The sequence below is a fragment of the Lupinus angustifolius genome, unplaced genomic scaffold (genome assembly GCF_001865875.1).
Source record: "Lupinus angustifolius cultivar Tanjil unplaced genomic scaffold, LupAngTanjil_v1.0 Scaffold_18_57, whole genome shotgun sequence".
NCBI lineage: Eukaryota > Viridiplantae > Streptophyta > Magnoliopsida > Fabales > Fabaceae > Lupinus > Lupinus angustifolius.
In genome coordinates, this window is record NW_017719157.1 from 1 (window position 1) to 14,293 (window position 14,293).

The 14,293-nt window shown below is 34.4% G+C and overlaps 1 protein-coding gene and 1 long non-coding RNA gene across 4 annotated transcripts; both read left to right on the forward strand.

Annotated features, from left to right (window-relative positions):
• Positions 1-1,239: 1,239 nt before the first annotated feature.
• Positions 1,240-6,253, forward strand: LOC109338145 (uncharacterized protein At2g33490-like; the record flags this gene model as incomplete). Its single annotated transcript, XM_019575292.1, is given in 10 exon segments — positions 1,240-1,381; positions 1,452-1,524; positions 1,747-1,821; positions 2,090-2,151; positions 2,256-2,324; positions 3,261-3,289; positions 3,366-3,573; positions 3,670-3,909; positions 4,742-4,795; positions 4,972-6,253. Coding segments are annotated over 10 exon segments (1,938 nt in total). The 3' UTR covers positions 5,962-6,253.
• Positions 6,254-7,958: 1,705 nt separating this feature from the next.
• Positions 7,959-13,281, forward strand: LOC109338144. Of its 3 annotated transcripts, XR_002106521.1 has the most exons (4): positions 7,959-8,380; positions 9,692-9,744; positions 11,584-11,961; positions 13,109-13,281. It is a non-coding gene; the product is annotated as an uncharacterized LOC109338144 (long non-coding RNA). The 3 variants fall into 3 exon arrangements; XR_002106520.1 differs by lacking the exon at positions 11,584-11,961; XR_002106522.1 differs by lacking the exons at positions 11,584-11,961; positions 13,109-13,281 and adding an exon at positions 10,000-11,349.
• Positions 13,282-14,293: the final 1,012 nt, after the last annotated feature.

Genomic DNA, 14,293 nt, shown 5'->3' on the forward strand with positions numbered 1-14,293 from the left:
TTTTTTTTTAAAAAAAAAACTTAAAAACTTAAAAATCAATTACAAGGTGACCAATCTTTCCAACTCTTCTTCAACCATTTTCAAGGCACATACTTCCAAAACATACTTAGATTACATATTTTGGTTTCGTAACATTCGTGTGTAATCTCAGTGACATTTGTGTAATCTTGGAGTATAATATTCATATGAGACGACTTTGACTCTTTGGTGTTAAATATGAAAACTCCAAATTTATTTGTTTTGTAGAGTGAGTTGTGAACTTATGTCATTTATTTATATTTTGTGGTTGTTAAGTGATACTTTTGGATTGATATATGTTTTTTAATTTAGACTTTGAATTTGTTAAAGACTTAAAGTTGTTTATTTATGTGAGTTTTGAGTAAATTATAAATATGGATTATAAATTTGAGTATTTACCTATTTAGAATTTTTTTGTTATAGGTTTATATATATATAAATATAAGTAGGTATGTCCGGTTTAACCGGCATGCGGTTTAATTACTCAACCACTGGTTGAACCACTGTACCACTATATCAGTACCTGACCGGTTTGATAACCGGTACGGTTTTAACAACACTATTTTGTATATTTTTGTTGGTTTCCCGCATTGGAGGTAATCTTGTCCGCTGAGAACATCTACAAGTACGTGGGGCTAACTCTCCCAGTGAATATTTTTTTATCCACAAGACTCGAATCCCGAAAGGGGAATCAAACATGTATCATTTGAACCAACACGATTTTGTATAATGATAATTGATAAATATTCAATTTATTATAGAAATATATAATTAAATGTACAATTGAGTAGTCTTTGGGATTCTATTTATTTATTTATTGGTGTATATTGTTTTGAGGGAATAAATATGATAAATGGGGAGTAATGTATTTGACCAACCAAAAGAAGCAATTGAATTGGACAATAAAATAGAGATAGGAAGAAGTCAAGAAGGAACGAAAGGATAGGGAAATTTGTTTGTTGTTTTGTGTGTAATAAATTAATATATAAATAATAATAATAATAATAATAATAAAATGTATAGGTTGGGTGGGGGTATTGTGATTGTGTGAGTGATTTGGCGTAAGTGAAGGAAGGTGTTGAAGAAAAGAAAAATGGTGTGATCCATCCATCCAGAAAGGAATTGTGTGATTCATTGTGTGATTGATTGATTCAGAAAGCATAAAGGAATTGCATTAATTGATTAATTGATTAATTGATTAATTGATTAATTGATTAATTGGTCGATGAAGAGCTCGCTGAAAAAGCTGAGAGGGCTTGCACTTCACAATCACAATCACAAGAATGAGACTCAGCATAATATTAAAGACAAAGGAGACATTCTCCCTCTCTCCCAGTTAAACGAGTTAGCTCAGGCTACAAAGGTACCATTACCATACCAATTATTTATTTATTTTTCATTTTCATTTTCATTTTCCATCACTTTCTCTGCAGGACCTTCGAGATATGAGAGATTGTTATGATAACTTTCTTTCTGCTGCTGCTGCAACTGCCAATAGTGCTTATGGTTCCTTTCTCTCTCACTTCTTACTCTCTTTTCTATTTTAATTTAATTTAATTTAATTTAATTTGGATGCAATGGATTGCAGCAAATCATAATATTGATTGCAGAGACTATCAAAATCATAATGTCTACAGAATATTAGTGGATCTCATTTTCTCTCCTTTGAATATTATTATGAATCATTGTTTTATCAAAAACAGTAATACCAACTATCTATGTTTACAGAATTTGCAGAGTCGTTGCGGGACACTGGGTCTTGCCTTCTCGAGAAAACTGCTTTGAATGACCATGAAGACACTGGTACTACCTCTACTCCTACAATACTTCCAATTCTTATACTTATTATTTGAGTAAACCCTCAATTTAGTTATCTAAATACTAGTATCATTAACTACATCCTCCATAGTTTTCTGTTACAACTCTTTGGAACATGTAAAACAAAGTTAAATTGAACCAAATAATAGGTGACAATAAACTTCCAAGGACCTTCTCGGAGGATCAACTTCAGAGTTTACTTTTCTTATACCCTTGTCATAAGTAACTTAATACCCTGCTTGTGTTGATGTAGGAAAAGTTCTGCTAATGCTTGGCAAAATGCAGTTTAAACTCCAGAAACTTATTGATAACTATGTCCGTCACTCCAATCCTATTTCCACATTGCTAACATTTTTCTTATTTTCCTTCCATTTTATTTTTTATGCCTATAACTGACACCTTTTTTGCTCCAATTTCAGCGTTCTCATATATTTCAGACAATTACCATTCCCTCGGAGTCTCTCTTGAATGAACTTCGAATTGTTGAGGTTTCTTCTTATGATCCTTTCCATGCTTAAATAGTATTCTATCTTATCTATGCAACGCTCCTTGAATTTGGAATCCTGAATATGATCAAGCTAGCACTTTCTGTTCCTCCCTTTTTTCTCTTTTATATTGTCATTTATATTTTGTCCTGCCTAAGTTAAAATTTATTTATCCAGTGTAAGGTTTTCAATTCTACATTCTTCTGTATGTATGTTTTCTAAAAGGATTTAGATTTAAATTTTAGCATTGTATTTAGACATGGTTTGTTATAGGACTGGATGATGTCATTTGATCCACGCAATCACCCCCACCTACTGGGAAAAGGCTTGGTTTTTGTTATTGTTGTTTTATACGAGTAAGAATCGGTAGATATGTAAAGTGCCTGTGACTACGACAGAATTTGTGAGACATCCTAATGAGCTAGGCAGCCATCTTTAGGTCTTCTTAGTTCTTACATACCCACATAGGAAGCTAAAAGCTTGAGGGTTGAAAGTATGTCTTGAAGCTGGCTTCATTTTGTTAAATACATGAACTGATGCATGATAGATCAATGAAGGATCTAATCAGAAAACACATTTACACATTTAATTTTAAGCCATTTACGTAAGTTCCTTGAACTTCGGAATCTAGATTTAGCAGAGCTGGGATACTTGCTACCTAAAAAGAGCAGTACCAGATCATTTCCCATGAATCAATGAACTCACAGTTTCACTCTTGTGGACAGGAAGATTGACACATTTAGTATTAGGAGGCTTCTAACACCCTAAAGGCTTATGTTTCATGTATAAATATCAATGCTGGTTATTTCTATAACCTAAGGTGTAATGCTTAAATTTAGTTATTGTGATCAGTAAATTTACTATTTTTGCTGTTCCATTCGATATGGAGAGGACCTTTTGTGATTTTGATAATTTTTTTTTGTCTTGACGCTGGAGCAGGAGATGAAGCGGCAATGTGATGAAAAAAGGTATGAAATGTTGTGTTGATTAAATTTGGTCTTTGAAAGTGACAAGTGTCTGATCATTTTGTTATATGACATGCAGAGATGTATATGAGTATATGGTAGCAAAATATAAAGAAAGAGGTAAGTCTAAAGGTGGAAAAGGAGAATGTTTTTCGCTGCAGCAATTGCAAATTGCTCGTGATGAATACGATCAGGAGGCTACATTATTTGTTTTCCGATTGAAATCTCTGAAGCAAGGGCAATCACGCAGTCTTCTAACACAGGCAGCACGTCACCATGCTGCTCAGGTTATTCTCACTCCTATTTCTTTTTAAGAACCAACAATTATTAATTTTGAACCTCTTTTTGATTATCAATGCTTTCTATATTATGCTCCAAAACAGTTGTGTTTCTTCAAGAAAGCAGTCAAACATCTTGAGACAGTCGAACCACATGTAAAATCAGTAACTGAACAGCAACATATTGATTACCACTTCAGCAGTCTCGAAGAGGACGTAGATGAAGGCGATGATGAAGATGATGACAACGAAGGGTACAACGAGAATGATGATGGGGAGCTGAGTTTTGACTATGGACACAATGAAAAAGAGGGAGATGTCTCTACATCACGAAACTCAATGGAGGTAAATACCTAATGTATCCAGGAATTTGTAATCCTTTTCTCCCTCATACATGTTTCTCAAACTTACATAGAAATGAAAGTCTAATGGTTATTGAGTAATCACCTTTGAAAACAGGCATGAATATGAGTAGGAAAGAGATTGTGCACAGATGTGGTGGTGGTTGAGGGGTTTAAACCTTACTGCATGCTGACAAGAACATTAGTAAAATCAAAATTAGATAGTGGGTTAATGAATGTCAAATGAAAAATGCTTATGTTGTTTGGGCCATCAGGGACCAAAATCCACAAGCACAAGAGTTTTGCAGAGTAGTTTTTTAGTCTTATGCGCAGATATCTCACATATTTTTCTCTCTTCTTTTATGATGAAAAAAGAAACTTTACTAAGGAAGAAGAGAAGAATACAGTGAAAATGGATAAGATATCTTCCCACAAATACAATAAAACAGACACTTAGAAAAATATGTATCATTCAAACTAATAAAAATATGTATCATTCAAACTAATAAAAATATGTATTTTCCAAGAGAAGCTGGAAGAGAATGAGACTACATAACATCCTTATTTGTTTGAATGTGGTTTATTGTTCTATGTGCATAAATAATATAGTCGATAGTAATGCTAGATGGATGGACTGAGCAACAGCCTCTTGAAGAAAACTATGAAGGCTTGACTTCTCTAGTCAATGCATGAAAGTGCTATGGAAGATTTCATATATCGAACTTCTGATTGTACAGATTTTGAACCATAACCATATATTTGATTTTAAATTTTCTTGTCTATAAAATAAAAGCACTTTGATGAAATGCTGCTTAATCATGTATGCTTCCATGCAGCTGGACCAGGTGGAACATACAATTCCCAGAGGTTCTACAGCTGCAGCTGCTAAGGTAAAAGAGATTTTACGGTTAACGTAACTGGAAATATTTCATATGTTTTTTAAGTACACTTCCTCTGGCAGAAGCTTGTTGACGCATTTGGAAATATTATTCTATAATTTTTTTTTCTGATGTGAATTTAAAAAAAAGAAGCAAACATGATAAATTTTATTGCTCTATATTTGCAGGAAAACTTAGATAGGCTTCAAAGGAATTTGTTTTCCTTTAGGGTTAGGGCCGGGAGCCAATCTGCCCCACTTTTTCCTGATAATAAACCTGATTCTAGTGAAAAACTGAGACAGATGCGACCATCTTTATCACGGAAGTTCAGTTCATACGTGCTTCCCACACCAGTCGATGCAAAGAGTCCAATCACTACAGGGTCAAATAATCCATTGCCTTCCAGAACAAGGACAAGTTTAAATGAACCTACAAAGAATTTGTGGCATTCATCCCCACTGGAACAGAAGAAATACGGAAAAACTTTTGGAGATGACTTAGCAGGTTCTATGGTCAGAAATTCACAGTCTGTACTCAAGGACAGTAATAATAACAATACTACCTCAACGAGATTGCCACCTCCTTTAGTAGATGGTCTTTTATCCTCAAATCGTGACGACATTTCTGCTTACTCTAAAAAGATTAAAAGACATGCCTTCTCTGGCCCACTGACGAGTAAAAGTAATCCTTGGCCTAACAAACATGTCTCAGTAGAAAGCATGGAATTGTTTTCTGGACCACTTTTGCCGACCCCAATCCCACAGCCTCCATCATCATCTCCTAAAGTATCTCCTAGTGCTTCTCCTACTCTTATGTCGTCTTCACCTAAAATAAGTGAGCTTCATGAACTTCCGAGGCCTCCAACCAATTACCCATCCAATTCAAGGCTTTTAGGCTTGGTGGGCCATTCAGGTCCATTGGTGTCCAGAGGTCAAAAGGTTTCTGCTGTGAATAATTTGCTTGCATCATCAAATACAGCATCTCCACTGCCAACGCCATCTCAGGCCATGGCTCGTAGTTTCTCCATACCATCTAGTGGTGCTAGAGTTGCAGCATTGCATGGCTCAAGGGGACTGGAACCCTCTCACAGATCATCTATATCCGAGGATATTGCTTCTCCGCCTCTGACGCCAATAGCACCATTGCCTACTACTAGCCAGTCATCATCAGATGGCTGAGACTGTTTCTATGGATGTTTAGACTGGAGGTAATTCTTACAATCAGGATTGTTGTTTTAATATATATATTTTTTACTTTTTCTCATTTGTTTTCCTTGATCTATTTAAGATTTGATGCTGATTATAAAATTTAGACAGCGTGTAAGGAGTTTAAGTTTCATATTTAAATGACAAAAACATTCTTAATCTCACTTTGCCTGGTTCAAATGTGATAAATTGGAGACGAGGGTTAATTTACCTAATTCTGTAATGTCAAGTTCTATCTTCAAAATAAACTACGTTTACCTATTTACTTTCTAGAAATGGACATTGGGGTTGAATATATTATGGTGCAAGCATGTCACAAGTTCAAAATTTGAAAACAATATCTATGCTTACATTAGAGATTGTGTATATCTATCATCTCCAAATCACACAAGATAGAAACCTCATGCACTAAGTTGTCCTTTAACATTTAACTATGTTCTATACAGTTTCAATTTTCAGGTAGTGCATGTAGAAGCTTACTTGATCTTTATTTTAACATCACTTGCTTGGTTAGTTGGTTACCTGTCCAATTTTGGTGGGGGTTCTAAACTTTTATATTTTATCGAAAATTTTGTTTTCTTTAATCCCCAATCCCATTCTTCAAAAAGGTTCACAGTAGATAAAATAAAAACGTAATTACTCTTTCACTAATGAGGCCATTATAATTAATGCCGCAATGTGTGGTTTTTAATGTTTCGGAGATAAAATTATGACCGTATTAGCTGACCATTATAATGTGGAACCATTAACTAAAAATAATTTGAGAGGGATGGAGCCCACCAAATCATTCTTCTACAATTCTCTGTATAATCACAATTCACAAAAGTATGCAACGAGAATAGTTCATTCAATCACATAAAACTGAAGGTTTTGGAGCCTCCCCACACGAAGGGGCCAGTCAGTTTTGCATGTCTCAGGTCTCTGCAAAAGGACAATGTTTGAATACTTGAATTGGTTATGATGATCACATGTGACATGAAAGCAAGTAAAATAATCTATTAGTGGGATCCAAGCTGCTTAGAACCTTACTTGGGTCTTTCGTTGCTCTTCTCAACTCATACATTGCATCACCTTCAGAGTTGGCTTTTGTTGCGACAAGAAAAGGAGGGTGGGATAGGCAGCTTGTGTAAGACACTTGTCATACACTGGAACAAAGGCAGGGATGCTTGCACTACACAATCATATGTGGGTCTGCATTATGCCTATTGTACTACAATATGCATCGACTTTGGGGTAGGGACATGCTGTCCCTTGTTGACTGTGTACTCTGTATGGACAAATATTGGATGGCTGAGATTGTTTATTTTTGGGACCTTTGTGGGAAATTATTCACAGCGATGAGACACTGAGCTGTATTGGTGTAAGATTCAATTCCAATTTTAAAATTTTCAAGAATATATAAATTTGAATTTTTTATTAATGGTGTGAAAAAGAAAAGAATTTGGATTCATTAATTGACTTTCTTATCATTTCAACTTGTGTTGAAATATTTTTTGAAAAAAAAAATAAAGTCATTACACACCAAAGAAACCACAGAATATGAAAAACATTATATGCAAAAATAGGGGAGAAATTCTTTCCTTTTTAGCTCATGAGATGTTATATGCAGTTACAAAAAATGGGGATTGTTTGTAATTTAATACAAGGATTTGTGCATAATGCTATATAAATATAACACAATATCCACTGAAATTCGCAGACTGACTATTCTCATAAGGACTGTGCAGTGTATCAAATTGTAGACCGAGTCACATGATGCGGTCGCAATATTGCGGTTGCGGTGACCACCGCAACCGTATCACGCCGTAATTATGGTGTGATATTGATTCACAGTGATGTGACCGTAACAGGCGGCAACACAACTGCATCGGACCGCATTTGGATTTGCGGGCGCGTGCTAAATGATGCGGACATTTACATCTATATCACATTTTTATATAAAAGTAGATTTTTTGAGGGAGTGGCTTAAAAATAACTTATCCAACACGAAGGTAACACACAGATCACAGACTTCGCAGTTTATTTTAAATTCCAGCCTAAAATCCCTCCACTCCTCTTCATTTCACTTTCTTCATTTCATTTAATAATTTCATTTCATTCCATTCCCAATTGAATTTCAATTTCCCCTTAGCAAAACCGCTCCCCTTCTTATGCTTCACATCTCATCACCCATTCTGATATTATACTTCCACTCCTCTCTCTTTCTCAAACCCTAACTTCCCATCCCAATTTCATCACTCTCGGTGCGTTTTCTTTACTGATTCCGTCGTTTTCCCGCGATTTTCTTCGATTCTTACGTCGTCTTCAACTGAATATCTGATTAGATCGTGTTTCTGCAGGTTTAACCATGAAAGGTGGAAAGTCAAAGACCGAGTCTAAGACCCGATCCTAAGTAATTTTATATATTATATGAGCCGAGTTTATTTATGGCAAAATCTAACTTCACCTGTTTCTACTAGTAGAGTAGTAGTATCCTCATGCTTAATACTCTTTATGCCTCCTAGAAACAACTCGTTCAAACAGTAAAAAATGGTTTGCGTTGCTTTCTCTTTTGTATTGCAATTTAGAGTTTTATGACTGAGGGTTATTCATTAGCCTATCATATCCAAATTATCTGCTTTATCTTATGTCTATTAATATTAATCATAGTGTAAAGATCTATACACAAATAATACATAATTCATCACCCATTTGTAAACTTCACTGTAAACTTCACTGTAAACTTCACTGTCTCTAATTGCAAGAAACTGTAATTGAAGCTAGTGGTGATAATTGGCGGGTTGGGTTTTATACCTTCCCCATTTTTTTGAAACCGAAATTCTGAATCCCAATTCTTTGGGTTGAAAGAGAGTAAGTATACCCATTTATACATAATTATTATATCATTCCTTATTTATTAATATTATTTTTTAAGAGTTAATAGTGATTAGAAATGAACATTATTGTTATCGTGTTGAGTTTTAGATTTCTCCCGACCCGGTTATAAACCTATTTCAATTTCCACCAGAACATATTTAAGAGAAGTTTGTAAAACACTCTACACAAAAAAGAAAAAAATGTATATGCTTATAATGTCAACATGTTAATACCTAATTACTGAAATAATAGATGATGCATTATATAAATTAATTTTTTTGTACTATTAAGCGTATTTTCTCACATTTTGAGTAAAGAATTAATCACTTTTACGATTCGTGACTGCCTTTTCAATAAGTGTCATAAGTATCGCTCACAGGAATCGAACCTTCATCTTATGTATCTGATGAAGCTTTGCGGAAAATATGCCTCATTTCATCAGGGTCAAATTAGAATTTTTAAAGAAGTTCACAGACCAAGTTATAATTAGGTACATTCCCAGGACTAAAAGGCAATTACCCAAATTTACACCTAAACTCTAATTCTTCTTCCCTCACCCATCACAATAAACCCCTTCACATGTTCAACATTGATAGGTACATCCTCTTTTGTTTTCGTTGCCTTGTTTTTCTCTCCGAGATTCATCTTTTTTTGTGAAGATACTCCTCTTATTTGATAAACATACAAACTATGACTTGGACAATTTTTTTATTATTGAATTAGGGTAAGGTTTGTATAGGGTTTGAATAGATTTTAATGACTTATTGGTTAGGATTTTCAATAATAAAAAAATGGTCCAAGTCATAGGATTTTCAGCTGAATATCTGATTAGATTGTGTTTTTGCAGGTTTAACCATGAAAGGTGGAAAGTCAAAGACCGAGTCTAAGACCTGATCCTAAGTAAGTTCTATTCCTTGTTTACTAAACAGCTCGAATCATTTAGTTTCTCTTGCGGTTCAGCTCCTCCGTATGGAAAATAAACAAAATTAATAAAAAAGTTTAGGTTTAGTTTTTTATTTTCTAGATTATGGATCTGAAAATTGAGTAATAGTAGCTCGAACGCTTTAAAATTCGTGCGTTCCATTGTTTTTTTATTTGTTTAATGAGCGATTTTAGTGTTTTGGTTTGAATTGCAAACTACCTGTGAATAAGAAGGATGGTGCCACTACCAAATTTGCTCAGAAACCAGCTAATGGAAAGGTGGCTATGGACCCTAACTCCTCCAAGTGCCTTCTTCGTTTTCACGTATTAACATATTTCATATATTCTATTCTTCGTTTGATTATGAACTTCAAATATTGTTGTGTTTTGAAACTTAAGTGTTATTTTGGGAAGGGGGTCCCGAGGATTGGAGTTGTTTGATGTCCAATTGAATTTTCAGTGAGCACAATAAAAAGAGTTGATTATGCAAAATAAAGTTTAAGGCCTGAAAGGTCATCTATGTTTGCTAAGAGAAGTAGCTAGACAGTCACATTACAGAATAAGAAACCAACTTCTAGTGTTAATGCTGAAATTATAGGTGGATCCTCATTAAGTTCTCAGGATGCACTTAAGCAAGAGGTTTCTACTGCATCATCATAAGGCACCATTATTAGGGCATGTATGTTGTTTTACCCGGAAACTGGTGCACCTATATCCTAATTTACTTCCAACCGTCATTTTCTCTTAATGTAGGTTGCATTTTGAAAGCTTTAATTATTTATGTTTATTGGCCAGTGATCGAGTAAAATTTGTTAGAAACCTCCTTATGCTGTCTCGTCGCTACAGAATTATTCTTCACAGTAATTTGTGTAATGGAAGTATTACATTAATGAGCAGAGGTTGATCTTATCTAAGATTTTGTAATTCTCTTGTTGAGCGGAAATACACAAAAATTCATATAATATGACTTTATCATGCATTTTGTGTTTTTAATTAAAAGTAATATGGTTTTTGTGGCAGAAGTGTTCTCTTTTGGGGTGGTTATTACTTGAGTTTGAAAATTGTCACTTTGGAGGAGCTTCTCCTAGTTCAGTTGTTTTGGTTGAAATGAAGAAATTATATACTTGTGGCACTGAGTTATTTTTTCATTTCTCTTTTAGTGACTATTTGACTGTAACTGAATGCATGTGATATATGGACGTGTTTGCCTCTGGATTTCCTATGGGTTAGAATTGTGTTTATGATTTGACCCTGTAGATTTGCTCATGATTGTTTCAAGGGAGTTTTAATTTCCTTTGGGTTAGATTTACCAAAGGAAGAATGATCTTGGAGTTAGGTTTGACAACGGGTCTTCAAAAATTGGAGTTAGGTTTGACAAATCAATCCAGGATGGAATGATCTTGGAGGTCTTTGTGAAGATGATCAGGGATTCTTTTGTTGAGAAATATTGATCTGGTAGTATGAATTGGGTTTTGAGTCACACATCAACATGAAGAGCTTTTCATATGCATACCTTTGTCCAATTGTTTTTCATGTTTATCAATAGTTTTTAGTAGCTTTCTCTGACATCACCTAAAACACTTTTCCCCCTATGTAANCAAGCACATAGAAGCAAAATTTGCACACAAATCCTTTTGTAATAGAAGTTGCATTGTTTGCTGCATTATTGTTTTGTCTTATTCTTTTCCATCACCATCCAACTTGCATTTCAATATTTCACTCTTTTACTTTATTAGATCTTCAGCCTTGATAGGTTATGGTACCTTCACACAAGACAACCAAACCCATGTGTCATTGTTGTATTATGTTGCTTTGTAGTGTTCAAGATAATTTGTAGTAACCACACGCATTTTCTCCTTCATCGCTGAATCCATTTCTCCTTCATCGCTGAATCCATTTCTCCTTCATCGTTGAATCCATTTCTCCTTCATCGTTGAATCAATTTCTCCTTCTGATTTTCTGCACAAGAGCTTGGTCGATGTTGGAAATTTCTCCTTCTGATTTTCCCATAATAACCACACATCGGTGAAAAACGTTCAACTTTCTCCATTCACGCAAGAGGAACACAGAACGTCTTTCGTAGGATTCTATTTTGAGGATTCAAGTGTTTTAATCCCAAATTGGTCTCATCCTTCTCATCTTCCACACTCTCATATCCTTTTTCCCAAATCACCTCTCTCTCAGACGACGTCTTTGGTAAGGGTTCTTATACTTTTTTCTGTTTATTTATTTTTTATTCTACGAATTTAAGAAAATGATTTCCCCAAATCATTTTATTTGCATGTTTTTTTATAGTTGCTGATCTTTTTTATGTGTTTGTGGTTGATTCTGAAATTGGGGTTTTATTATGAGTTTATTATGTGAAATCTTAGTTGATTAGAATATTGCATGTCAGGTGTTTGAAAAAAATCTTATAAGATGTTGTTGAAATCATAGATGATGTTATTGGTCATGATTCAGGGTATTGTCGGGAGGTTTATGGTGTGTGTGGTGCTGGGGGTTTTCTGTTTTAGAACTTCAGTTCCAAGAGATAATGATCCATTTATGATAAATTGGTTATTTGAGTTCCAAGCTTCCAAATTGATCAAGATTTGTGTAGATGAAACCCAATTTCGAATTGCATGTGTGGGTTCTTCGGTTTCCTGAATTTGGATCTTGTTCTTGAATGATTGAAGTTCATGAGCTCAACCCAAATTATTGTGGTTGAAAACACTCAAGTTTGTGGTTTATGAAATTGTGTAATATTCCAAGTTCCAACCTTCAATTTGAGTGAAAAGTGTACCCATAATCTCAAATTTAGAAATTCATGTTTAATCTTTTATGCCTTTTATGTTTCACTTTTATTTCTTAGGTGCTTAGAGCTTAGGGTTTCAGGTATCCATTCTTGTGCTTTTAACTTAATATACCTGTTGTTTGATACAAGGCCAACATATGTATAGATGCTGTGTTAAAAGCTCTAAGATAGGTTGAGTCGTTGACCAATTCTGGTGTACCTTTCTAGGTTCTGTTTTCATTGAATATGATTAAGCTTAATTACATCCTCCTTTAGTATACTTCTTTAGGGGCTGGAATCCTCTCCAGTATTGTAAAGTCTAATACTAAAATGTGAGATCTAAATTTATTTTATCATTTATAATAAATTTTTATCTAAAAATATTTTAAAATTTGAATCATCAATTTTGTAAGTTACAATTTTATGTGGTATTGGACCCTCCCTTAAGGGAGAGAATCCATTTTCAGTCCTTTAGTGTCATTTTTATTCCTCGGCACACTAATTCTATCAACCAAGGGACATGCCAACTTTCTTTTCCCCTTCCTAAAAGTTCCCCTACTTGTCACACAGAAAAGTGGTCCACCCAAATCTGTTCGAATTGGACCTGCGGCTCAAATTCTTAACGTTGCTCGATCATCAAAGTCTTCAGCATTAGCTCCTTCGCAGGTGAATGAAAATCTCATGATGCATCTTCTTCTATTTAATTTTAGAACCCTTTGAGGAGGATGCAATTCATAATTCACTGTTTAATATATGGGTTAATTTTGTTGCATGTTTTAGGTATAGTTTTTAGGGTATCTATTTGTATTTCCGTCTTAGTTTTTTTTCATAGTTCCTGAGGATTTCATATCCCTTGCATGAATACTTAATGTTTGATAATCTTAATGAAGAGGAGAGGGGAACAAACAATTTAATCTCGCAGAAGTAATTTAATTTGTTATGTGCCTTTTACTTCAATTGTTATAGCGTTGTTCTTCTTCAGTGTTTTTCAAAATACGTGGGAGAATAAGACCATGTTATGATAGCCTATTGAATATCAATGCTAGTGAAAACATACTGAGAAATAATAGTTACATCCATATTGTACAAACACCTAGTGTGATAGTAAATATATGCTTGGACTATTCATACCACTCCACTTTACACCAGAAAGAAAGTAAGAACAAGCATATAGAAGCAAAACGTGCATACAAACCATTTTGTAATAAAAGTTGCATTATTTGTTGCATCATTGTTCCGTCTTATTCTTTTCCATCATCATCCAACTTGCATTTCAATATTTCACTCTTTCACTTTATTAGATCTTCAACCTTGATGGCTTATGGTACCTTTACACAACGCAACCAAACCCATGTCTCTCATTTAACAGTACTGCAAATTAGCTGCACAGAGTTTGATATCTGAATTGCAGTAGCACACATGCTAAAATAATGATGCTTCTTTTACTTGAGATTTTTTTTCCAATTGATGATTTTGGCCATTGTTGGTTAGTGCATTGTTGTATTATGATGCTTTGAGGTGTCCAAGATAATGACCCGTTCAGTGGCATTTGTTCTGTTCTGAAATTCATTAGTGCCTAAAGTGTATCTATAGCAGACAATATTATCCTAGATTTCATACCAATACATGCCTTTGATATTATATGATTGGTAGTTGGTCCTCAACTAATGCTATCCATCTTTTTTGTTGATCACCATTAATATGATTGGTAGTTGGTCCTCAACTAATGCTCCGAAATTTTTTTATTCTACGAAT